At 39.4% G+C, this 27739-nt stretch overlaps 2 protein-coding genes across 6 annotated transcripts in view; one reads left to right on the forward strand and one right to left on the reverse strand.

Moving 5' to 3' along the window:
* Window positions 1-202: 202 nt before the first annotated feature.
* Window positions 203-13780, reverse strand: arv1.L (ARV1 homolog, fatty acid homeostasis modulator L homeolog). 5 transcript variants are annotated; one of them, XM_018262993.2, is made up of 6 exons: window positions 13596-13716; window positions 10997-11138; window positions 7051-7170; window positions 4409-4562; window positions 1810-2034; window positions 203-491 (listed from the first exon to the last, which is right to left on the reverse strand). In XM_018262993.2, the coding sequence occupies exons 2-6, from the start codon at window positions 11099-11101 to the stop codon at window positions 388-390; spliced, it is 708 nt and encodes a 235-aa protein (XP_018118482.1). In that variant the 5' UTR covers window positions 11102-11138; window positions 13596-13716; the 3' UTR covers window positions 203-387. The 5 variants fall into 5 exon arrangements, with proteins under 5 accessions (XP_018118482.1, XP_018118481.1, XP_018118479.1 ...); XM_018262992.2 differs by lacking the exon at window positions 203-491 and adding an exon at window positions 1475-1705 and having other exon boundaries at window positions 13657-13780; XM_018262990.2 differs by lacking the exon at window positions 203-491 and adding an exon at window positions 1475-1705 and having other exon boundaries at window positions 13596-13725.
* A 68-nt stretch (window positions 13781-13848) lies between these two features.
* ttc13.L (tetratricopeptide repeat domain 13 L homeolog) overlaps window positions 13849-27739 on the forward strand; it is a 48379-nt gene continuing 34488 nt past the window's right edge. The window contains exons 1-7 of the mRNA XM_018262989.2: window positions 13849-14059; window positions 19463-19557; window positions 22203-22278; window positions 24090-24160; window positions 25885-25950; window positions 26688-26780; window positions 27372-27488. Of these exons, the coding sequence (XP_018118478.1) occupies window positions 13849-14059; window positions 19463-19557; window positions 22203-22278; window positions 24090-24160; window positions 25885-25950; window positions 26688-26780; window positions 27372-27488 (729 nt within the window). The remainder of the gene's footprint in view (window positions 14060-19462; window positions 19558-22202; window positions 22279-24089; window positions 24161-25884; window positions 25951-26687; window positions 26781-27371; window positions 27489-27739) is intronic.

Raw genomic sequence — 27739 nt, forward strand, 5'->3', positions numbered from 1 at the left:
AAATATTCTAATAATAAAAAAAAATACATGAATGATTTTTTCCCCCTTTCATTTGTCAACAGCACCAAATGCAAAAAAAACCTGCTGGTACTTCTGGAAAGCACTGGAGAAAGGAGGCCGTCTATGCAGCATATATGCATTGCCAGGTCATCTGGGAAAATCCGTGTTTGCAGCTTTAACTTATGACATAAAAAAAACTTTGTACAGCATTGAAAATATATTTTATGTTTACTTGAACCATGATGTTCAGATTAATGCTTACGAATAGATGGTCCTTTTTTTCTAAAGTTTGGGAGTTCCAGCAAACAAAAAAGACAAAAAAAAAAAAAGATAAATAATATGGTCATAATACATTATATTGCAAAAGATAAAAAAAATGTGGTCAGTTCAAATGTCTAATTGTTTATGGTGGATGCAAAATAGTGCTGCTTCAAAAAGTAGTCCACTAAGGATTGTTAAAAATGACAGCCTTCTGCTTACGTTCAGGGTTACTGTAAGATGAGAAAAAAATGCATTATTTTTATATCAATCGTTTATGTGTCAAAGTAAATAATTTGAATGTAGACCACATTTTATAAACATTACATCACATTTCCAAAAAGGTCCCATGCAAGTAAAATGATGTATTAGGCCACATATAAAGGGGCGGATGTATTAAGAATCGAAGTGAAAATTTAAATTCACAATTTTTTTTTTTGGATCAAAACTCTCAAATTCGAATTGTGAATTATCCAAATTGATTCTAGTTTTAATTAGAATTTTGAAATTTATCATACTCTGGCCCTTTAAGAACTCGAATTTGACTATTCGGCTCCTAAAACCGGCTGAATTACTGTATAAGTAAGTTCCAGGGATCAATGTGGTGATGTTTGCAGCTTTTCTAATTCGAATTCAATTCAAGTCAAGTTTTCTGGTCGATTGAATTCGTCTGAGCTGAGAAAATTAGCTTTTTACTAATAAATTTTGATTGCTCGAATTTTGAGTTTATGGGAGTTTTAAAAAACTCACTTGAATTCAAAATTTGACCCTTGATAAATGTACGTCGAAGTCTCTGCCCATAGGGCTTAGTGTCAGTTATTGTCCTACAAACTCTGTTGCATAATGTAGCACTAATAATAGTCAATTACACATCTGAGGAACAAGCTAAGCAGCTTACAAGCATTCCAACCACCTAGGCTAAAACAAAACCTTGCTGGTATTGTCTGCGTCACAAATTGTTTCCCATGTATCAAACCCCAAAAAGAACAATCAAACTTAGTTTTAGTCCCTGGCAAGTAGACAATTATGGCGTGCTTGCGTGTCATAAGCTATGCCCTCAATAGCTATCTCCAGCTGTTGTAAAACTACAACTGCTGGCTGCACAATGATAGGTGTTGGTTGTAGACAAACCACAGAGTAGCTAGCCAGTGACTCCACCAGGACATCAGTGATAATGTTTCAAGATGGATTACAGCTTTTAAGAAGACTCACATGCAGCAGAACAATTGTCTTTATTTCTAAAGTTTGCCGGAGGCTACTGAAGGAGATATTGGGGTTCATTTACTAAAGCTAGGCATTGTGCAAAAAACATCTCCAATCAGCCATATTGTACTTTGTACACTGTTTTTATCTGGTCCCGATTTGTCTTCAGATGCTGCAATCCACTCTTTTTTTTCAGTGTTCCTTCGTGTTCTTGCATTTCTTGTCCGGTCTTGGTAAATGACCCCTATTTTGTTTTATACAATTTTATCAAATTTCTTACACAAAGAAATATACTATATAGTTTTCAACATTCTTGCAAAGAAAGAATTGAGTGTATTTTGGTCTTACCTCGTATTGCTTGCATATTGGATGTTAAGACAAACAGTGTTATGAGCCGGAGACACAGGTTGGTGTAATCATGCTCCCAAATAACTGCTGGAATCAGCAAAAGCTTTCCATAGCTCGACAGCAAAAGTGCTTTTAAAAGCAAAGCAAAGTCAGCATGTGACTGAAGAGATTTGGGCCTTGCTAGATACAAAGCAATAAAGACCCCAGTGAGGTATGCAGCTTGTTCTAGAAGAAATAAATAAACACATTAATCTGCTCCTTTTACTGGTTTTTACACAAGTTTACAGCTATGTGTCTTTTGAGCTTTGTGTTCACAAATGTCGCCATTATGTTGCAGTGCTCACTTCTATGTGATATAAACACCTTGATACCAGCTATGTAGTATGGCACAAACCAGGCCTGGACTGGGAGTCAAAATAGGCCCTGTCATTCCAAGTACACAGAGGCCCAAACAGACTCCTACCAGCCCAAACAGCCCCCTACCAGCCCACTATATGGTAACTTTCTATGGAGCCATACAGCAGCCCCTCTGGCATTTGCCAGAACCCACAGATTGCCAGTCTGGGCCTGGCACAAACGCTGGCTAAAAGCACAGAAATGAACACTTCTGCGTGATAATCTTATCTATCTGCCATGCTAACAGCTTACCATCTGAATTTGAATGTGAGTTTTATCGACCATGGAAACAGTCCTAATTCGAGTCCTGCTAAATTCATGTACAAGTCAGTGGCAGAAGTCCGTTGAGCCATTTGGAGGTGTTAATAGCCTTCCTGACATTTGAGTTTTCCTTCAGGAGAAAAATTTGATTTGTACGAATCGTATACGATTAAAATTTTCGGGTCGGAACCATTCGATCGAATATTAGCCAAATTTTTTCGTAAAGGGGATCTATCGCGAAAATTAAAATTTAATATAAGTTTAATCACACTGGAATAAAAAAAACTTTCTAAATACAATCAATTAAAAATTCTTTATAGTTTCTGAAATAATCAAGTGTATCTTCACTTTCCCTCTCTCAGCATCTGTTTCTCTTCATTTTGTCTTCATTCAGGAGTTGGGTGTCAGATGAATGATCCAATATATCTTATAGGGGGGCTCCTTTTGCCTAGAAGATATATATCTGATAGGAAAGGGAGCCCCGCCTCTAATATATATTGCAATATTAATCTGACACCCAACTGCTGCATAAAGACAGAAGGAAGAGAAACAGATGCTGAGAAAGGGAAAGTGAATATTAACTTGATTATTTCAGAAACAATGCCAAATTTTTAATTGATTGTATTTCTTATATTAGCTTGTATTAAATTTCAATTTTCGCGATAGTTTCCCTTTAAATAACCTCCCAGTTGAATTGTGAGTATATTCAAATTTAAAAAAATTCACATGAATTTGAAATTCGACAATTGATAAATGGGCCTCTATATGTTTAAAACTGTAAAAATATTTACAATTGTTCTGCATCAAAATCTATATCAATATTCTTCTTACATGAACTACATGCCTAGTTCTGTCTAAACCACTGCCTGATTCTTCCATCCATACTCCTCCTTATCTACTCCCAAAACCCTCCTGTCAGTTCATAATCCCTTTACAATAATCCAGAAAATGAGTATGAATATGGACAAGAGGCTTGGCTTTACAGCACTGGGGTGTAGCTATCTGAAAGCAGCAAAACATGACAGAGATCAAACAAGGCAGCAGTAAGAACTATTCCTTTGAGCAAAGTCTGAAAAAATAAAAACCATAAAACTGTGTAAACAATAACATTTAAAAGTTTGGTTTCTCTCTAAATAAATATAATGTAGAAAATATGTGCTACCGTGCAATACATCATATTATGTTGCTTAAATGTCGTTCGATAAGAGCGCACATTCTCATCTAAGAGCATAGCGAGGACCCACTAGTGCAACATGCTCCCCCAATAAAACCTTCTATCTACATGGGCCAATAGAAAGTAGGGATGCACCGAATCCAGGATTCTGGATTCGGCCTTTTTCAACAGGATTCCGATCCGGCTGAATCCTTCTGCAGAGGAACCGAATCCAAATTTGCATATGCAAATTAGGGGCGGGAGGGAAATCACGTGACTTTTTGTCAGAAAACAAGGAAGTAAAAACAGTTTTCCCTTTCCCACCCCTAATTTGCTTTAGCAAAGGATTCGGGGGTTCAGCCGAATCCAAAATAGTGGATTCGGTGCATCCCTGATAGAAAGGTTAAAGGTTACTAAGCAAACTGTGGGAAAGGGCCTGGGCCCATTTGATTACTTTCTCCAGTTTGAAAGAGGCACTGCAATTATACAGTAGCTATGTGCTTCACTGTAATATAGCCTAAGAACTACCTTAAAAGATAACAGTTCCACAGACTGACTGCTACCTGCCCGGGAAAATAGTGGGCTCTGACTAGTGTGGTAGTTCTTTGGGGGAGAAATTATTCAGTGGTTTCTGTAAATCACTTGCGAGATTCACTTTCCATTTTTTATTTAATAAAGACTACTCTATGTACAGAAAAGTACAGACCATTCTGACATACAGTACAAACTCCACATTTGCCATGCATATGTTACATTAAAGTAAATCATATGTCAATTGTCCTTCCTTACCAAGAGCAGCTATTCCAAACAGCCTGTAGAAATCCCATTCTTTGGCATATCGAATGATATCTTCAGGGTCAGTTATATTGCTGGAGCCTGCCAGCTGCAGCCACCTGGTGTAGGCCTCGCAAAGCAAACAAAATATGCATAGCTTCCCATGGATCTAAATGAACACAAAATAAACATATTTTTTGTATTGTTAATATGTTAGCTCAATGGCTTTATTTGGGGGTAGTCATATTAAAGCTACTAGTTTACTTGTTAACGAGTATGAAGCTCGCAGAACATTCTGATATCTTCACAAAGCTACTAATATGGAGTCTAAGGGGTATATTTATCAGAGTGAAGTTAGAGATCGCCACAGTCCCCTAGAGTGAAATTCTGCCCCTCTCCATTGATTTCTATGGGATTTTGAAAAGTGTATTTATCAAAGGATGAACTTTCACCAATTGATAAATACTCTTTTAAAAATCCCATAGAAATGAACGGAGAGTGGCGAAATTTCTATCTAGTGGACTGTGACGATCTCTAACTTCACTTTTTGTTTAATATACCCCATTGAGGCTAATTTACTAACACTAAGGGGCACATTTACTAAGGGTCGAATATCGAGGGTTAATTAACCCTCGATATTCGACCATCGAAGTAAAATCGTTCGACTTCGAATATCGAAGTCGAACGATTTAGCGATAATACTTCGATCGAACGATCGAAGGATTATTTGTTCGATCGAACGATTCGAAGGATTTTAATTCATCGATCGAACGAATATCCTTCGATCCAAAAAACATAGGCAAGCCTATGGGGACCTTCCCCATAGGCTAACATTGAGTTCGGTAGCTTTTAGCTGCCGAACTAGGGGGTCGAAGTTTTTCTTAAAGAGACAGTACTTCGATTATCGAACGATCAAATAGTCGAACGATTTTTAGTTCGAATCGTTCGATTCGTAGTCGAAGTCGTAGTCGAAGGTCGAACTAGCCCATTCGATGGTCGAAGTAGCCAAAAAAACACTTCGAAATTCGAAGTTTTTTTTATTCGAATCCTTCACTCGAGCTTTGTAAATGTGCCCCTAAGTCCTAGGGCAGTAACCAAAGCCAGTCAGACTTATGCATGCTTTCATTGTTCTATCAGTAGCTATCCATGCTAATCACTGGTTTCTATGAATTACTAACCAATTGCAAAAATTGCTCAGTGCTGGTAAATGAGCCCAAATGAGTAAGATTCAGTGAACAATGAATGAACAATAAAAAGTGCCCTATCTGACATGTAGCGATAACAAGTGGACCACCATGCAAAAATATTCAAGTGCTACAGGCTGAGTGCTCACACAATCATTTCCTCTTCTGTGTGAATTCAATAGTGCAGTTGCATTAGTTTTAATAGCAAAATATTGTGGAGGCCAGATTGTCCCCCTTTCACTGCATCTAGGACAACTGGGCAGACTTGAACGGACCCATCTATGCTTGCAGCTATTGCAGTACAGGTACCTACACAATACATCCTCCTCGAGACACATATGCTAGAGTCCTGCGTGGGTCCATTTTTTGGAACCTGTACCCGCAACCTGCAATCCGCAACCTGGACCCACAACCGTATTCTTACCCGCTACCCGACCTGCACGTACCTTATCCGCAACCCAGACCTGTGACCCGCTGTCCATCAAGAATCAGGAAGGTTTTTGCGGGTAACCCACGGGTACCCGACCCGCTGAAGGACTCTAACTTATGCTATGGCACATAATAAACACAGTAGTCAAGTATCTGCTTTTATAGAAATGACAAGAGAAACTCACAATAAGCATGGGGAAGGAGCATCCCCCAGGCAGAAAGATCTGCTAATTCTGTATTTATTCATGCGCAGTGACATGTTTCAAGCTTTTTAACTTATAGGGCTACCCTGGTCACCAATTATTTTTTTAAAAAAAAAAAACTTTTATGGGGAGGCCCTGGCGCCACAGTTTTTTTTAACTTATTTGGGGGCCCTGACCATCAATAGCTTTTTATAACTTGTGTGTGGGGGGGGGGGTTGCAGTTTTTATCGCTGATGTCTGTGTGGTCTTTTAACTGTGACATGGAGTAGGCAGGGATCTGGGGTGGGGCTTGGGGGCTGGGTGGTTGGGGCCCCAAAAAGTTTTGTTGTACAGGGCCCCGTGATTTCTAATGGTGGCACTGGTTGCAGGTATATATATACTGAGAGATCACTGGGTTAGGTCTAGATTGGAAAAAGGTGGGCTAGGGTCAGCTTTTTTTTTTATCAACCTGCACATCTCCACAAGGAGTTACATTTTGAAGTACATCCTAACCTTTTATGACCGAAAACTGGTGCATTTTTTGCCATCCATTTGAGGATCGATTTCTACACAAATTTAGCTGGAGCAACTATTTGTGTACAAAATAAAAGACAGCAAGGTCTCCCTGTATACATATACTGAATTGTTTTTTGAAATGAGATTAGAATCTAATAGTTACTGGAAGAGCAGAGGACATAGAGATCAATAAAAGCTGACATAGGAAACAGACTGGAAGTTGCCAGCAACATAAAAATGTTCAGTGCTCATGTTACTGTAGTTGTTACCTTTATAAAATCGACAACAGTTTTGAAAAGGGTGAGCGTTTGATAGAGACCTAAACAAGAGGGGAAATACAACTTACATTGATTGAAGTGTTAAAAAGGACATGTCTGTATGCCTGTGCTTTGCACAGCATTGCATTAATCAGTATAATGACCGGATCATACTCTATATATTTGTCCACTGGCTTCTGACATGATTTCTAAAACGAAAAAAAGCAAAAATATCAAGGTATAATCAAATGAATACCCAACTGTCACAAGGCATAGCAATACTGCATACTATGGTTTCCTCTACACATACACCCAATATTAGCCTATATCTTATGTGAATATTTACTTTAGAAAATACCATAAAAGTCTCTTCCCTATTTTTTTGAAAAAGGTTGATGAATCTCGTTAAAATATGTGCCAAAAGTGGCTTGATCCAAGAGTGGGATCTGTTATTCAGAAACCCATTATCCAGAAAGCGACGAATTATGGAAAGGCCGTCTCCCATGGATTCCATTTTATCAAATAATCCACATTTTTACAAATGATTTCCTTTTCTGTGTAATAATAGAAATAGTACATTGTACTTAATCCTATCTAAAATATAATTAATCCCTACTGGGTTTATCCAATGTTTACATGATTTTCTAGTAGTTTTAAGGTATGAAGATCCAAATTATGGAAAGATTTGTTATCTGGAAAACCTCAGAACCCAAGCATTTTGGATAACAAATCCCATTCCTACAGTATTGCGGTAACCAGAAGCCAAGATAAGTAACTGAGCACACAACAATTTTACTTTTGTGCGCACTTCATTTTGCTTTGTGTGCTGGCCTGAAAATCTGTGTGCATGCACATGATCACACATCTTAGACATTGGTCACATGTTTAACCTTAACTCCTTTCTCTATGTTTGGTAAAGAACACCAGCAAAAATTATGGGAAACAGTACCCCAAGGTCCCATTCGCTTCTCCAACTTTGTATGTTGTAGGAAGGTCAGCAAATATGTTACGAGGCTCTTATTGTGTGTTGAACCTATTGCCAATTTGCTCAATATCAGCTGCAATTTAAGTCACTCCACATATCTTGAATTCTCAATTTTCTCTGCAAATAAATGCAAATCTCGATATTTTTAGCATTTGGGAGTTTAACAGTAATACATTTCTGAAGGGTAGTTTACCTTCAAATATGATTTGCCAGTAATATTCTGAGACAATCTGCAATTAGTATTAATTTTATTTTTGTGGTTTTTGATTTTTGTGGTTTTTGATTAATCTATTTGATCAGCAGCTCTGGTTTGCAATTTTAGTAGTTGTCTGGTTGTTAGGCTCCAATTTACCCTAGCAATCATGCAATAGTTTGAATGAGAGACTGGAAGATGAGACACGTGCATAGAAACAAAAAAAAAAGGGAAAATGTATTAACAATAAAATTGTAGTTTCACAGAGCAGAGAGTTTTAGGCATTAGTAGTCTCCTTTAGACTGTGGGGCTCTCCATGAGTTACAGAATGAGCTCCAGAGAGTAGTAAAAAGACATGAGATTGGACAAACACATAGTTATCCTGAATACTTTGTCAGTGCACAACCTCAGCCATGGCAGACAAACTCTGAATCTAGTGTTATTATTTTTGATTTTTAACATTGCCATTGAACAATTTCTAAAAAATTGGTAAGAAACATTTCACTATATATATTTTGCAGACTAAGTAATACCTTACCACCCATTTGCTGTGTTTGACCTTTTCTGCACACAAGACAACACCCTGTATATTATATGTGTTTGGGATTTCCAGTGGATTTTGTATGCTAAACAAATGATCTGTATTTATCTCTTTGAAGGTCAGGAGCTTTGGAGTCTAAGCAATTTTTCTGCTTAGAGCAGTGGCAGGGCACACTAGGATTTTTCTCTGCTTGTGCAGCTTTTTCATTCTGAAATCTGCTTCCAGTACACCAAGAACACGGGCCACAACAGAGCAGATCGGCCTTTACTCCACCTGCATTTCTACTTGCCTTATATAAATGTCGGCTAATAACTCTTTCCAATTTTCAAACACTGTAGTTTGATCCATCCCTTTATCCAGTGAGGCAAAGAAAAAAGGTTAGTTGTAGTATAGAATATGCCATTTTCTTAGCGTCAACTTTTTTCTTTTTTTAATAGTGTTTGAATTATTTGCTATTTTCTAGCTTTCAGATGGGGATCAATTCCCCCCAGCACCCAAAAATCTATTGCTCTGAGAGTCTAAAATATGATTGTGACTTTTATTACTGGCTAGCTATGCCCAAGAGCCCTGCCTGCACTGCTGTTTATGCTGCGTTTGAATTTATTTTATTAATTTCAGGGTCTACAATGGTATAATATAATTGCAACGGTTTATGTACACAAAATTCCTTCCACACCTTCGCAAATTCAACAAGCAAACAAAACTTGTCTTCATAACAGCATCCACAAAATGGCACCTGCCTGCTTGCTGTGACTGCGAACTCCAAGACCGAAGGAAACACGATTATAATAATTTATGTGTGTAATTAAAGTTTATTTTGCTCAACTAACATGATAGAAAACAACGTGGAACTATTTCTTAGGATGGCGTTTCTCCTTCAACTTTTGTAATATATGTGTTTCATTATTGCAATGCACACGTGCGAGCAAAACATGAGCTTTATAAATGTGCCATGTATTTAACACTAACATTTAAACATTTGTTGCTTTAAAGGAACAGTTCAGTATAATAATAAAAACTGGGTAAATACTGTAGATAGGCAAAATAAAACATGTTTCAAATATAGTAAATGTAATGTATAAAGGCTGGAGTGACTGGGTGTCTAACATAATAGCCTCAACACTACTTCCTGTTTTGCAACCCTCTTGGCTTCCACTGATCAGGCAGTAACCAATCAGTGACTTGAGGTGGGGCACATGGGTCATAACTGTTGCTTCTGAATCTGAAAATGATTTCTGAACTTCATTTAAGGGACGTTTGCCTTTAAGTTAACTTTTATTATGATATGGAAAGTCTAATTCTAAGCAACTTTTCAACTGGCCTTCACTTTTTCTTTTTATAGCTTTTGAATCATTTGCCTTCTTCTTCGGACTCTTTCCAGTCTTCAAATTGAGGTCACTGACCCCATCAAAAAACAAATGTTCTGTATGGCTGCAAATTTGCTACTTTTTATTACTCATTTTTCTATTCAGGCCGTCTCCTATTCATATTTAACCCTCCTATTCTTAGCAATGCAAGTAATTTGGACCCTAGCAACCACATTGCAGAAAGTGCAAACTGGAGAACTGCCGAATAAAAAGCTAAATAACTCAAAAACCACAAATAATAAAAAATGAAATCCGAATGCAAATTGTCTCAGAATATCATTCTCTACATCATACTAAAAGTTAACTCAAAGGTGAAAGCCTAAGAGGGTGAAAAGATTAGTGAAACATCAAAGTATAGGTATAGGATCCGTTATCCGGGAACCCGTTATCCAGAAAGCTCCGAATTATGGAAAGGTGGTCTGCCAAAGACTTCATTTTATCCAAATTTTTTAAAATGATTGCCTTTTTCTCTATAATAATAAAACTGTACTTTGTACTTGGACCAAACTTAAGATATAATTAATCCTTATTGGAAGCAAAACCAGCCTATTGGGTTTATTTAATGTTTACATGATTTTATAGTAGACTTAAGGTCTGATTATTTAAATTAAGGAAAGATCCCTTATCTTGAAAACCACAGGTCCAGAGTTTTCTGGATAACAGGTCCCATACCTGTACTTTTGTATTTTGATTAGTATTCTTAGGCGGCCATATATGTAAATGCACATAAATGCAATGTACGAGCAACTAGTTTTACAAAGGCACTGTACTTATATTCTAGTATTCACTTATCCATCTTAAATAATTGTGTTATCTTGTGGCCCCATAATTATCATCAACTTATATATCCATGAGTTGTTTTTACTTTGTACAATATTAATTTTTAATGGACAAATGACAACAACAGTGGTCTAAATGGAAATAAATGGGTATAAAAAAAAAAACATACACAAATGGTGATTTTCAACACGCCATGCCTGTAGTCTCTGTACAGTTCTCTGGATTCCTTACTGCATTCAATACACCTGTACACAAGTTTCTTATCCGCTGCCATTTGTTCGGTTCAAAATAGGGCTTACACTGAATTGCCCCTGCAAAACAAAAAGGGCATATTTTCAATGCAATAAATGTTATAATCAATAATACAGTATTTAATTATAGCCTTTGTGTCATGTTTTACATAGCTTATTAAAATGTAATTTAAGGGCAGACACACGGTCAGATTCAGGGAGATTAGTCGCCGGGTGACAAATCTCCTCTTCTTTGGGGTAACTAATCTCCCCGAACTGCCTTCCCGCCGGCTGGAATGAAAATTGCCAGCCGGATGGCACTCAAAGCGCTTCGTTTTCTGAAGTCGCTCAAAGTTACCTCACGAGGAAACTTTGGGTGACTTCGGACAACAAAGCGCTCCAATTGCCATTCCGCCATCAATTTTCATTGTAGCCATCAGGGAAGGCAGTTTGGGGAGATTAGTCACCCCGAAGAAGCGGAGATTTGTCGCTGGGCGATTAATCTACCCAAATCTGACCGTGTGTCTCTGCCCTAAGAGTAAGATAAACTGTTTTAGTCAAAAATGGTATACAGAAATAATCAGCCTTCATTCAGTAGTAAAAGCCTACAGTTAAAATGGGTTTAGGTTGAAATTGAAAATGTGTAGATTCTAACAAATAGGGCCCCTGGAAGATGCCAAAGACAGTCACTATTTGTTGAGCCTATGGGGAGCTCTTTGGGCTTCTGTGTACCTGAAAGGCTAGGGGCCATTTTGAATCTCAGTCTGGACCTGCATGGTTTAATTGTCTAAATTAAATTACAAAACCCTTATTGCGACCAAAATTCAGTTCTACTGTGTTAGAACCACAGTCACTCAAGATTTAGTCAATCAGTCAATATCGATCCAGACATGTCAGCTCTCAAAGTTTAATCGAGAGACACATTTTATGTTTGACTTCTGCCTTCCATGCAGTTGCAAGTTTTCTGTGCAGCGTGTATTCTGTTTGATTACAGACCCCTAAAGCCAAGCAGTATTTTATTTCTAAGGCTAATGGCACACTGGGAGTTTTGACTGCCACTGTACTTAGGTAGAAAAGAGCAGCAATCAAAACAGCCCTGTGCATCTGTCAGTTACTGATTACAACATAGAAAAAAAACCAGTCCATCAGTCTGTGACCTGTGTGTGTCAGCCAGGGAACTTTCCATTTAACAAGTGCACAGGGAAGAGCCCTGCATTGACTCTGGAACCTGGTAGTAGACAGGGGTGATCCTGGCCCCTCCACCGCCTGAGGCAGCAGCAGTTGCTGCCTCCCCCATGTGTTTAACTTTTGCACCTGAGGGGGTCCACAAGGGCGGCAGAGAGGGCCAGTACGCTAGCGCAGAGCCTAACTGCTCTCTGCGCTAGAAGAGCCGAATTTCCAGTTTGAAAACGGCGACAGCCTCAACTCGCCCCACTGGCGAAGCGCCCATGGTGGTAATCACAAAAAAAGCAAGTATTTATAGGTAGCAAACTGTTAAGCTGGCCATAGATGTAAAGATTTTTAAGAGATCCAATCGTTGTCGTGAGACCACGATTATCTCAAAATGATCGTTTAAATGTACGATGTGTCCATCAACTAAAAAGACCTTTTCAGGTGATATTGCCAACAAAACTGAAAGGTAGCTGCCTGCTTGGCCCTGCAAACATAGATAGATTGCACTGGGACAGATAAAGGTTTTTAAACCTGGCCGATCAATTTTCTGACAGATGTCGGACGAAAAACCGTAAGATGTACGATCGTTCGAATCCCACTAACTTCACGATAATTTGACGGATTGGTCGGACTGCACTGAAATCGGTCGTTCACCAAAGAAGAATCTTTGCGTCTATGGGGACCTTTAATGTGGATATCATGGTTTTGCCAATCACATTCATGTTAAAAGTGTATCTATTCAGCAAAACAATAGTGTATAAATATATGTAGGCTTAAACTCTCCCAGATGGACACAGGCAAGGACACAGGCAAGGACACAGGCAAGTACAAAGTTTGGGGGAGCCAAGCACGTACCACATAAGCAGAACCTAACCCTTATCCGCCACTAATATGATAAGATATTTTAAGCGTGTACTAGCGCTCTCTTGCGTCAAAAGCGTGCCGACCCAGCCACGTCCGCGCACGAATCCTGTGAGTTACAATTCGGCAAAATTCCAGGAGCTATTAGTAAACAAAGGAAGCCCCGGCAGCCCTTCATCAAGAGGCACATATATCGTTATAGATTAAGACAACAGCAGTATCAATGTCTGGACCTATTGTTATGAATCTGGTGCAGGTACTAGTGAGGTGCCTGTTATTTTAGAAGAGTACTTTAATTGCTAATTTCCAATATGTTCCACAGCGCTGAACTATACACTGGCCAAAGTATGAAGCAAGAGCATTTCCCATGGCAGGGATTCATTAGTCTTCCTATAACAAAGCAAAACGTGTAATGAATACAAAGTCCCGCTGCTTCAGGGCCCAGGCGTCCCCTCCAGCATGGCTGCCCTGCGCAGAACAGCGGAAAGGCTCAGACACACCTACCTTTCCTGCCAGCTTGACACCTGAATAGCAGCCTTCAGCTCTGAGTCTGACAGCTACTCACCGCCGCACACTTCCTGGTTGGCTGAAAGAGCCGCGAGGCATCATGGGAAATGAAGTCTTTTCCAGGCACAGCAGCAAGCCGCCTGGATTCGAGAGAACTACGAGGCCCAGTGGGGCAATGCGCGGTGGGCGTGAGACGTAGGCGGTGTGTGTAGCATACACAGTGAGGGGGTGCTGCTGCGAGCTGAAAGCCATGGCACCTGTACTAAGCGCGGCTGTGCGCATTTGTGTGCTGGCGATCGTGGGAAGCTGTGTGACCGGCAGTGTAGAAGGCGAGGGCTCGGTGTATCAGCCACCACAGCTCTTCCTGAGCCCTGACATGAATGGCCAATCCGGGCCCGGAACAGGGGGGTGCGCTCATAGGGACCTGAACTCTGACTCCGCCTGGGACGCAGAGGATTGTGGTAAGAGTAAAATATCTGTACAAGTCTCTTCAATGTTGCGCTACAACTCCCTTAAATCTGATTTACAATCTTAATATCATGAGGTTAATGAGTAATGGAATGTCCCACTTGTATATCCCCCCTTCTGGTGTACAAATGGTATATCTTATCTGCACATGTCAGATGATCAGTTTAACCATGTAGCTCTTCTTGTAACTTCACTGAGGGAATGTTGTCAATTCATTTATTAGCAGCAGCCATTGTGGCATTGGCATAAGTCTAGAGTCACAAGGGTAACTATTGAGGCATTGTATCAATGGATTGCCCTTGTCCATTATGGTCATACCATGCAGACAACCTCCAGCCGACACATTTTGTTTTTTTGGGGGGTAATAAAGTAAAGGGTGCAAACTGCTACTAGTCTAGTAACCCATAGCAACTAGTCAGCTGCTTGAAAACAATGTTTCGACTCATTTCAGAGTATATGTTGATTTCTCAATATAGCAGTGTCAAGAATAATCTAGCCTGTAATCAGAATAAAGGTGTGGGCTAATAATTAATATGTTTCCCTTAATCTATTTATCAGTTTATCCTTGGTGTGAGCTGTTGTCAAACTGCTGTTCCCACATCATTAGCTAGTTTGCAATATTCTTACAATTAGAACTCAGTTTCAGTAAATTTGATACAGTCATATGAAAAAGTTTGGGAACCCGTCTTAATTCTTATCATTGGCCGAGCTTTCAAAGTAGCAACTTCCTTTTGATATATAACATGCCTTATAGAAACAGTAGTATTTCAGCAGTGACATAAAGTTTATTGGATTAACAGAAAATATGCAATATGCTTCATAAAATTATACAGGTGCATAAATGTGGACACCCCAACAGAGATATTACATCAATACTTAGTTGAGCCTCCATTTGCAAATGTTACAGCCTCTAGATACCTCCTATAGCCTTTGTTAAATGTCTGGTTTCTGGATGGCGGTGTTTGTGACCAGTCGTCCATACAAAATCTCTCCAGTTCAGTTAAATTTGATGGCTGCCGAGCATGGACAGTTTGCTTCAAATCATCCCATAGATTTTCGATGATATTCAAGTCGGGGGACTGTGACAGCCATTCCAGAATATTGTGCGTCTCCCTCTGCATAAATGCCTTTGTAGTGTGTTTAGCGTCATTGTCTTGTTGGAATATCCAACCCCTGCATAACCCAACTTTGTGACTGATGCTTGAACATCATCCTGAAGAATTTGTCGATATTGGGTTAAATTCATCCGACCCTCGACTTTAACAAGGACCCCAGTCCCTGAACTAGCCACACAGCCCCACAGCCCCACAGCATGATGGAACCTCCACCAAATTTGACAGTAGGTAGCAGGTGTTTTTCTTGGAATGTGGTGTTCTTCTTCCGCCATGCAAAATGTTTTTTGTTATGACCAAGTAACTCAATTTTTGTCTCATCAGTCCAAAGCACTTTGTTCCAAAACGACTGTGGCTTGTCTTTTGCATACAACAAACGACTCTGTTTGTGGCGTGAGTGCAGAAAGGGCTTCTTTCTCATCACCCTGCCATACAGATGTTCTTTGTGCAAATTGCACTGGATTGTAGAACGATGAACAGATACAACATCTGCAGCAAGATGTTCTTGTAGGTCTTTAGAGATGATCTTTGGGTTGTGTGTAATCCTTCTCACAATCCTCTGCATATGCTGCTCCTGTATTTTTATTGGCCTGCCAGACCTGGGTTTTACAGCAACTGTGCCTGTGGCCTTCCATTTCCTGATAACATTCCTCACAGTTGTAACTGTTTAAAACCTGAGTTTAAACCTCTGAGATAGCTTTTTGTAGCCTTCCCCTAAACCATGATAATGAACAATCTTTGTTTTCAGATCTTTTGAGAGTTGCTTTGAAAATGCCATGTTGTCACTCTTCGAAGAAGAGTCAAACAGAAGCACAACTTGCAATTGGCCACCTTACAGGAAATACGTTACCTTTTCTCATGATTGGACACACCTGCCTATGAAGTTCAAGCTAATCCAACCAATTTAGTGTTTCCAGTATTCAGTATAGAGCAGTTACATGCATTCAGACTAGCAAAATGACAAGGTTACCCAAATTTGTGCACAGACAGTTTTTTTACATTTGATTTAATTTCATACAACTGAATACTGCTTCACTAAAAATCTTTGTTCAGAAAACACCCCAGTACTCAAATTTTCCTAGGAATTGAAAGACATACCACTGTTATCTTTTTTGTTGAAAGTGGAATCAATTTTTATGCAGGCTGAGAGGGGTTCCCAAACTTTTTTATATGACTGTATACTTTTATTAGCTAGCCAGCCAGCCCAATGTAGCATCCACATATAATTTAGCATAACGAACTGTATGTGGCATGTAATATACAAAATGAGAAGCAAGTAGTCAGCACGACAACTGATTTTTCTTGCCAGTGCACATTCTCCAATGGCCACTTACCCTCAGCACACAAATACAGGAACAAAATGCAAATATACAAAAACCACAGTGATGTTGGAGGTAGCTGCACAAGGTTTTCTGGTGTATGAATCTAATGTATAAATGTTTGTAGGGAGAGGTCACTGAAAATGAGGTGTTTTGAAAGCTCTCTGTTTTTAAATGTCCAGTCCATGCCCATGAAGAACAACCCTACAGCATTATAACATGAACATACTGTACTTTATTGTGATTGTGGGCAGTGTTAAATTTACATTACTCACTTGTTCAAAAAGCATTCAGTACTCATCACAAAACCTATTCCCATATCACAGTACACAGGCGACTTAAAGCAGAACTAAACCCTAAAAATTAATATGGCTAAATATGCCATATTTTATATTCTGAACTTATTGCACAAGTCCAAAGTTTCCGCTTGTCAATAGCAGCAATGATCCAGAACTTCAAACTTGTCACAGGGGTAACCATCTTGGAAAGTGTCTGCGACACTCGCATGCTCAGTGGGCTCTGAGCAGCTGTTGAGAAACTAAGCTTAGTGGTTGTTATTAATTATTAGGGATGCACCGAATCCACTATTTTGGATTCGTCCAAACCCCCAAATCCTTTGCGGACAGAAGGATTCGGCTGATTCTGAATCCTGCTGAAAAAGGCAGAATCCTGGCCAAATCCTTAACCAAATCCGAGATTTCGGACATCCCTACAAATTATCAAGCAGAAAATTAAGTTGGCCTGTATTATAAACTGATGCTACAGGCTGTTTATTAAATTAAGATGCTAGTTGCTAGTTTTAGTGCTGCCATGTAGTAATTATCTGTATTAATTACTAATCAGTCATGCATGCTCCTCTTGCAGGTCTCTTCTGACTTGCGGCTTCATGTTCATAGGCTTGCGCCTGCCCCGCCCCTTTTAGTGGGGGGAAAGGCGGGTGTTGGTTGAGTTTTCCTCGACCCGCACATAACTACTGTATACCATATTTGTTTTCTAACATAAAAGTTTATTCATTCTTGCAGCCAACAAAATACTATTGTGTTATACAGGTACAGGATCTGTTATCCGGAAACCCATTATTCAGAAAGCTCTGAATTATGGCAAGGACATCTCCCATGGACTAAATTTTAAGAAAATAGTTGAACTTTTGAAACATTGTTTCCCTTTTATCCGTAAGAATAAAGCAATGTCTTAACCTTAATCCCAATTAAGCTATATGAATCCATGTTGGTGGCAAAACAATCCTATTGTGTTTATTTAATGTTTAATGATTTTTAGCAGACTTAAGGTATAGAGATCCAAATTACAGAAAGATCCCTTATCCAGATTGAAGACGCAGAAGAAGATGATTGCTCCATGGTGCTCATGCAGTAAAGTAAAGTACCCCAGGCCGGTGCAGTTTTCTGCACACAGGAGCACCAGCATGGGGGATCCGGCAAGCTATTATAATCACTGGGGGGAGGTGGAGGCTAACATTTGGCACTCACCAGTGATTTTAACTTTCCTTTAAACAGGTGACCAGTAGATGCTGCTGCTAATAGACCTGCTACACCTGTAGCAAACATTGCACATTTTAGTGCATCCCCAACCCTAGTGTTATGCTACTGTATAGAACTTGCTTAGCAACTTTCTTTCAGGACTGCTGAGCTGTCAGTCCTATGATTAATTGCATATGTAGATAGCATCTATAGCAGCCTCTATATCTGCAAAGTCTTGATAAGGGGGGTGATATTCAGAAAGGCATCTAATTGGAGATACCTCATTCAGTACCAGTAGCTCTGGGAGATAGCACCTGAGCTGTAGGTTTTATTTAGTGGTATAAAACTGCAAATAATAATAATAAATATCTCAGCGGTTTAGAAGAGCATTCTCTGCAAGTTTTATACAGTTATCTTTTTGACTTTACACGTTTATTATGTTTGCGTTAGTCTTCTAAGGCACTTTTTATTAGTATTATGGGTAAATCAGAAGCCATATCCCATAAACATACATTCAAGTATATCTTCCAGCCAGCACTGAGTGCAATATATTTTGTGTTGGTGAAAGATAGAAGCTTTTATTGTCACTTATCTACATCCTGTTTTCTGCTTTGTGGATTTATACACTGTGGTGTTTATACATATGGCCTGTAGATGTCAATTGGCTCAAGACTTATACTGTGCATACTTTCTATACAGCTTGTGGTGTAAAGGTGGCCATACACGGATAGATCCGCTCGTTTGGCGATGTCGCCAAACGAGCGGATCTCCCTCCGATATGCCCACCTTGAGGTGGGCAATATCGGGCTGATCCGATCGTGGGCCCTAGGGCCCAACGATCGGATCCTAGCGTTCCAAACGGGCGGTCGGATCGCGGGACCGCATCAACGAACAGATGCGGCCGCGATCCGACGGGATTTTTAATCCCATCCGATCGACATCTGGCCGACTTTCGGCCAGATCTCGATCGGGGAAGCCCGTCGGGGGCCCCCATACACGGGCCAATAAGCTGCCGACACGGTCTGTCGGCAGCTTTTATCGGCCCGTGTATGGCCACCTTTAGAGTTGCCTACTGTTGTGTAATGGCTGCATGAACCTGCCAATGAAGCACTGTTATATTCTACTCATCCTCGGCTACCCAAACATAACATACACGTTACAGATTTCTTTCATCAGAATTGACTTTACTAAAGCCTTCTGTGTTGGTCAGAAGTAAAAATAAAAATGTGTTTGGCACAGGGGTTCTTATTTATGAATGATGCCTTGGATTTTGTAGAAAATCTAGAAAATATCACTGAATTTTGTACAAGCTTGAAGTATTCAAAAAAAGAAATAGATTGAACAGCTGAAAACATTTAAATAATGTAAATATTGTTGAAAATATGTACAGTACGTAGAGACCTACTTCTCGTTATTACAGAAATGTATCCTCATTCATTTGGGATTAAATGCCCCCTATTTATACCATATTCTCTATTTTATTGCAGATTCAGCATTTTTTACTTTCCGTGAGCTTGACTGTGAGCCAAGAGGATCCCCGGCCTGTGAATCCATCATCTCACTGAATACAGAAAAAATTTTGGTATTTTTTTTTTTAGTATTATTTTTGTTTGTTGATACAGATAAGGGACCTGTTATCCAGAATGCACACTGTTTTATTATTACAGTGAAAAGGGAAATAATTTTTAAAAATTTGGATTACAGTGCAACCTCAATTTTACATCCCCTGATTTTAAGTTTTCCCTCATTTTACATTGTTATTTTGTGGCCCCACCTATATATTATGCTTAATACATTTCCCTGATTTTACATTTTCCTGGATATTACACCATTTTTTTCTGGTCTCCCATGCAAGTTAGGGGTAGAAGGGGTCACATCAACATGCCTGCTCCTACCCCTCATGAATACAGTGCTGTCGAACACAGGCATTGTTGTATTTACAGTGGTGTGAAAAACTATTTGCCCCCTTCCTGATTTCTTATTCTTTTGCATGTTTGTCACACTTAAATGTTACTGCTCATCAAAAACCGTTAACTATTAGTCAAAGATAACATAATTGAACACAAAATGCAGTTTTTAAATGAAGGTTTACGTTATTAAGGGAGAAAAAAAGCTCCAAATCTACATGGGCCTGTGTGAAAAAGTGATTGCCCCCCTTGTTAAAAAATAACTTAACTGTGGTTTATCACACCTGAGTTCAATTTCAAAGGTTATAAAGCCATTTCTAAAGCTTTGGGACTCCAGCGAACCACAGTGAGAGCCATTATCCACAAATGGCAAAAACATGGAACAGTGGTGAACCTTCCCAGGAGTGGCCGGCCGACCAAAAGAGGGCAGAGACAACTCATCCGAGAGGCCACAAAAGACCCCAGGACAACATCTGCAGGCCTCACTTGCCTCAATTAAGCTCAGTGTTCACGACTCCACCATAAGAAAGAGACTGGGCAAAAATGGCCTGCATGGCAGATTTCCAAGGCGCAAACCACTTTTAAGCATAAAGAACATTAAGGCTCGTCTCAATTTTGCTAAAAAACATCTCAATGATTGCCAAGACTTTTGGGAAAATACCTTGTGGGCCGACGAGACAAAAGTTGAACTTTTTGGAAGGTGCGCGTTCCGTTACATCTGGCGTAAAAGTAACACAGCATTTCAGAAAAAGAACATCATACCAACAGTAAAATATGGTGGTGGTAGTGTGATGGTCTGGGGTTGTTTTGCTGCTTCAGGACCTGGAAGACTTGCTGTGATAGATGGAACCACGAATTCTACTGTCTACCAAAAAATCCTGAAGGAGAATGTCCGGCCATCTGTTCGTCAACTCAAGCTGAAGCGATCTTGGGTGCTACAGCAGGACAATGACCCAAAACACACCAGCAAATCAACCTCTGAATGGCTGAAGAAAAACAAAATGAAGACTTTGGAGTGGCCTAGTCAAAGTCCTGACCTGAATCCTATTGAGATGTTGTGGCATGACCTTAAAAAGGCGGTTCATGCTAGAAAACCCTCAAATAAAGCTGAATTACAACAATTCTGCAAAGATGAGTGGGCCAAAATTCCTCCAGAGCGCTGTAAAAGACTCGTTGCAAGTTATCGCAAACGCTTGATTGCAGTTATTGCTGCTAAGGGTGGCCCAACCAGTTATTCGGTTCAGGGGGCAATTACTTTTTCACACAGGTTTGGATTTCTTTTCTCCCTAAATAATAAAAACCCTCATTTAAAAACTGCATTTTGTGTTTACTTGTGTTATCTTTGACTAATAGTTAAATGTGTTTGATGATCAGAAACATTTTGTGTGACAAACATGCAAAAGAATAAGAAATCAGGAAGGGGGCAAATAGTTTTTCACACCACTGTATGTTGCTAGCCTCAGCAGCAATACTTTAGAAAGGCAGTGTGCATTGCATCCATTTCTTGCACTTTGCAACTGCCTTCCTAATAGTAAATAGACCCTATGTTCTGTTAGGTATTGCAGAGTTATATTAAATTCCTATTATGTCTAGGAAGACTTGATGAGGCATTGGGACTGTAGCACAGTTAAATAGAGACTCTTTTACAGAAAAGTCATTACAGCAATTCTCTAGCACAAAATGCTTTGCCATTCCCCTAAAATAACCTCTTGGGCATGTGTACAAGGATATTCCCAAGGCGAGATGAGCTGTGTTTATAAGGAGATATAAAGGATGCTTTTAAAAACTCTACATTAGTTCCTAAACATCAAAGGAAAGAACTTTACCATATAAACTCAAATTCAAAATGTTGTACCTTTTTCAAGTACAAAATTAACTTTCTCCACTTTTTTCATGTGCCCCCTCACTTCTGTATAGGGGATTAGCAGTCAAACTAGACTTCTGTATAGGGGATTAGCAGTCAAACTAGACGGTCACATTTCTTCTTTATAAAGTCCAAAGTTGCTGTAGCACACAAAACCATTTTGGTGATGCAAAAAGTGATTTTTATTGGCTTATGAGCCAATAAAAATCACTTTTTGCATCACCTAAACAGATTTGTGTGCTACAACAACTTTGGACTTTGTTGTAACTGTGCTGACGCTTAGCAGGGGGCCTTATATGCTGTTTAGCACCAGACACCTGAAAAGGCTTATGGAATAATAGGTGAGCGCTCTAACTTCTGTGTGGAACATTTCTTCTTTATGACTTATATTGTCTTACAGATGTCACAAATATCATTTTGATTCTTTTGCTATTGTTGTTTGCATTTTTACACCAGAGCCAAGCCAAATCTTTAGCTGAGCAGAAGAGACTTCCATTTATCACAAATGATGATGACACTAATGAAGAACTAGGTAAGTATGATATTAATGATGACGTTCAGAAATTCAGCGAGGGTAGAATATCGGGTACCAAATGTTAAAGAGCACCTGTCATCAGCCTATGAGTAAGTGCCCCAAGAGGCATGAAACGCGTTAGGCCAGAACCTTTTTTGTCCTAATAAATGGCTTTACATTTTCAATAAACTTTTTGCCTTTGATTTCTTTGGGAAAAAACCCACCCAAATATCTTTATTTCCACCTGTCATGTTGTCCAACATAGCTCCAGAAGAGTTAAAGGAACAGTAACATTAAAACAATTAATTTGTATAGATTGGAAAAAAAACACCAAGACCAATTAAAATATGAAATAGCAAAGCCTTTATTAGGAATTAACTTACAGAAACTCCACTTCCGGTCCTCTTCAGAAAAGGCGACGGCCACCATCCATTCTGCGGCGCTTGATTTCTCCATCCTGGCTATTCACTGACAGAGTGTCCCCGAGAAGCCCAGCCTCATCTGTCCGTTGGGGAAGCGTGAGCATACTCATGAAGACCAGGGAAAATCAAGTGGCCCGTGGTGTCGGCGTAGGCTCCGGCAAAGCCCCCTGCGGCGGAGGCGAAAGGACTGTGCTGGGCGATGGCGGCCTCCCCAAAGCACCGGTTGCGGAAGAGAAAGTCACGCAACTTTCCGACATCCAGCCAAATGAGGACAGAGGACGGTGCTGCTGTGTGGGTACGTACAGTGTTGCGCTGGCAGGTTGCACATCAGTGTAAGTGCAGGATCCAATATTTGCAGCCCATGCACCAGAACAGAGTGCTGTCCGGTCTTAGGACGCTGGACACTGCAGGCAGCGACTACAGAAAGTGGTGGGTGCAAATCCCAAACACCGACCTTTACGAGGTGTCCTTTCCTAACTCTTATTCAATCAGCAGGATGTCTGCGGGGCCCCGGGGGGCCTACACGATCTTGGTATGGGGTATGGCAAGCCTTTATTTTTACTGCTCTGACCTTCAGCAGGGATCCAGCAGCAGGAAGCTGCAGGCCCGACTCCTACTGCTGCCCGGCCCCTGCTCCCAGCATCCGCACACAGCAGCAGTCTCTAAATGAGCACTTCCCCTGGACTCACACATGGCTGCACAAACCCACACAGGTGGGAAACTGGTTCAAAAACTGCTGACAGAGGGACGTGGCCTACAGCTTCTCGTGGAGCCCCGCCGACATCGCCTTCCTACTGCTGCTCATGAGAAGAGGATGAAGAAGTGCTGGAGAAGGAGATCGAGGCAGAGGACACGCTGTCAGTGAATAGCAAGGGAGGAGAAATTGAGCGCTGCAGGATGGATGGTCATCCTGTGGCCTTTTCTGTAGAGGACAGGAAGTGGAGTTTCTGTAAGTTATTTCTTAATAAAGGCTTTGCTATTTTAAATTTTAATTTGTCTTGGTGTTTTTTTTTTTTCTCGTTGTGTTCTAACAAATTTTTTTGTAAAAAATGCTGATGTTACTGGTCCTTTAAGGGTTAACACGGCTAATAAGCCTGGGGGCATTAAGATTAAATACAACTACTAGAGTTGCTTAATTGTATGTAAATGCTATGATGATGACATGGTGGGCAAAGTAGCAGCTGTCTTTTAATCCATAGTGTCCTTGTAACTGATTAATTCATCAAAGTTCCATCTATACTACATTTGGCAATTGTCTCCATCCCTTTATGTTCTGACGATAGGGATGCAGGGGATATGCAAAGGGATACAAAATATAGCCAATACATAATGAATGCTGAGTGAATTCTTTCATGACTCCACATTTCTCAAGTGATATATTAATATTAATTTTTTTTCTTTCTGTAGCTATTGGCTATGTGTTAATAGGCAGTGGTCTACAGGATGAAGCCATTAAACATTTTTCATCCATGCTCCAGGTAAGTCTCTCTTGCCCATTTAAGTGAAAACTTGTGACTACTGACTTGTTCCTGACCCGTATAAAGTTGGCCACACACGTTAAGATCTGCTTCTAGTGAGGACACAAAATGACCCTATCTTTGCCTGAATGTATATTGATGCATACAGTACGTTTTGCTGTAGTTTCCATCTCACTTCCTGCCTTGCGTCAGACATGTGGCCATTTGTAACTTCTCCTTCAGTCTGCTTTTAGTGCAAGCAAAGTATTCCAGACCCTGGAAGGAGATTGCAAACAATAAAGAGAAGAGTAAAAGAAAAATAGTGTCAGCAGTATTAAAGGAGAAGCCTTTTTTTCTCTGTCCCTCCTATTTGAAATATGTTATTCTCATGTTGTACAGAGGAGTCTGTACATTACTTCAACTTACACACAGATAAGATCGGGGTTGATGCGGGTTTTACACAGCATTAACAAGCAGCTCCTACCAGTGGCGTAACTAGATATTACTGGGCCCTACAGCAAATTATTTTTCAAGCCCCCAAAATGTCCAGAGGTTGATCTGTTTTACCTATATTTATTGAAATTGTATATGAATTAGGGCCCCTATTCCTCCTGGGCCCCCCCTGCAGGCGCAGGGTCTGCTTCCTCTGTAGTTACACCCCTGGCTCCTGCTTTTTACTCTAGAATTCTACACAAGACTAAGTGATTGCCTAAACAAACACTTTGATTCCTGGTATTCAAATTGGGTAGTGTGGTGTTTGTTTGTTTTTTTACCCAGCATGATAAATAGGCCCCATAATGTATGCTCAAAACTACAATGACAACATGCAGGTCAAAATTTTTGAACTGTGTGTACAACTTAAAAAACTTATTGGTAACTCATGACTACCAATAAAATGTTTGGTTTAATCATTCTTACTAAAGTAGGTTCTAGGAGGTCCCCCATAGGCTAAAACAGCAATTCGGCAGGTTTTAGATGGGCGAATGGTCAAAGTTTTGAAGAGACAGTATATGACAAAATCGAATTTGGACTATTCCCTAATCGAAGGAAACAAAAATAGCTCAAAATTCGAATTTTATTACTTTGAATTTTCAATTGACCCTTAATAAATCTGCCCCATAATGTATAAGCTGCCTTGTGCAGGACACTGCCACTTTGTGTTATATGAAGACTAAAAGCCTCATCACATCTGTTGGCAGTGGTTTGCATTTAAGAGGGTTTATGGGAACGCAAGGCAGAGCAGTAGACAATAACATCTGAACTGGAGTAGGTCTTCTTTCCCATTAAAACAAGAAAACGTTTGTGATCACCCTTCCATTTGCACTTAAAGCAGAGATGTTTCTCCTACCTTTAGCTTGTCCTAACACCAAATCACTACTACTTTCCAAAACACAGCCCACCTTTCTATAGTAGCATATGTACACACATGGGTTTGCAGAAAGGGGACTGGAAGAAATTAAATGTCTACATTTGTTCTGTGGATGCACACCTGCTTTTACTGATAGCTGCCCATCAGTGATTCAATCAATAAGGTGAACTTGGAAGATTCCTCCATTTTTATAAGCAGGGACTGGCTGCCATTGGGAAAGAAGTCATCCCATACCCAACTTATTAAGTTTGTACACAGGGTTATATATTCTTTTTCAGTAAGAGAAATCATGTTCGTATGTTAAGTATCATTAACACGATTTAATTCAAAATGTCTTTAAAATTGTATTTATTTATTTTTCTATTAATACAAATAGGAAGAACCTGATCTCGTAAGTGCTATTTATGGTCGGGGAATTGCTTATGCCAGGAAAGGACTACAGGTAAATACATGGCAAAATTTTCTTTTTTTCCTAGTTATTTAAATTATATTATAGCTTGTTGAAATTTTCATCTTTACCTCTGAAACCATTTACGGCTGGTGATTACTGATTTAATGCTATGATTGTATATGGACAGCCAGAGTACAAATAACCTGTTTTTTTTTTTTTCTTAAACTGTCCATACAACCCATTTGTTAGGGTCACAAACAAGTTAATATCTAATGGCATTTTCTAACCTACCCCTGCCTATATTTCTAGCATTATTATCTCTACTATTTAAGTGTTTATGTCTCAGACACAGCAAAGAATGTTATAGCCGCATTCCAATTTTAAAATATAGATGGAAAAAATGTTCTGTGTATTCAGTCATTTAAGCTGTTTCACTGTAATTATATCATGAATCCTACCTATAAAGATCGCTAAGTGTTATCTTTTGATTCGTTAATTTGTGGGGTATTTATTTATCCTTTTTTAGTTCTGTTTGTGTATTGTGTCCAAGCCGTTTTTTACAGGATTTGATTTCAGAGTGAACACGAAAATTCATGTGACTTTAAAATAATAAACAGCTGAAATATTTTGTTTACTTCCTGTCTCCGATTTGAAATGCTTTTTTTCTTTATTTCAGTATGCAACTTGTTTCACATTCCAGACCAAACCATTTTTGGAGGATTCATTGATTCAAAATTATGTATTTGTTGCCTTCATAATTATAAGAATCTGTAATTTTTCTTTTTTAGGATATAAAGAATGCAGAGCTTGCTTTATTTGAGTTAAGTCGTGTTATCAGCCTGGAACCAGATCACCCAGAAGTGTTTGAACAAAGAGCAGAAGTGAGTATTGGATCATCTGCGTTTTTTTACATCAACATCCAGCAAACTATAGCTCCCTGACTGAAAACTGACCCTTAATGCATTTTGTGATACCTGCTATGTGGCTCACTGTCCAGTCATGGAGCACCTACCATACCCTTTAGCATTATTAAACTTGCAGATAAGTACCTTTTATAAAGTGACAATGCACATTACAAGCAATCATATTATACACGCCTAGCACACAGCTTCCACAACAGAACACCTTCAGGCTGTGAAGCATCAGTGCTTACATAGCATGGCATTTCCCATTAAAGAGAATAGGAGACCGCAGAGGCCCATTTTAATCCACCAGTTAAAATAGCATGTTGCCCCCAGGTCTGATTAGTCTAATCAGCCTTACATTACATAAAGAAGAGTGGAAATTCTGTAAGCATGTGTATGAAGGGAGCTGTAAGCACATGCAGACCACTCTACAAATAAATAAATATATATATATATATATATGTGTGTGTGTGTGTGTTTAATATAAAAATACGTTGCCAAGTGGTAAACAGAAATAATGTCCTGCATTATAGAAAAATGAGATAGGATTTTTTTTTTTCTTCAAAGATTTTGTCTCCATTGGGACGCATTAGTGAAGCACTAAGCGACCTCACAAGAGCCATCCAGTTGCAACCGTCTGCAAGACTGTATAGACATCGTGGTACCCTACATTTTATATCTGAGGTAAGTTATAGAAGTCTACCAAGCGCTGTATGTACATGTTAATGTGAAATAATCTCTTCTGAAATATACGTTTTTTAATGCTTTATAGCAAATGTTATAGCTAGTGTTTTATCATTATGTCAGTGCTTACAAATCATAATTCAATTCCGTTCTTCAATAGACCATTTTGATCCCCTAATGGGTTTAAAATTCACCAGGGATTGCCAATTTGTTGAGCACCCTTCCCAGTTTAAATTGCATGCCATATTACC

This window comes from Xenopus laevis, chromosome 5L, assembly GCF_017654675.1.
Source record: "Xenopus laevis strain J_2021 chromosome 5L, Xenopus_laevis_v10.1, whole genome shotgun sequence".
Classification (NCBI taxonomy): Eukaryota; Metazoa; Chordata; class Amphibia; order Anura; family Pipidae; genus Xenopus; species Xenopus laevis.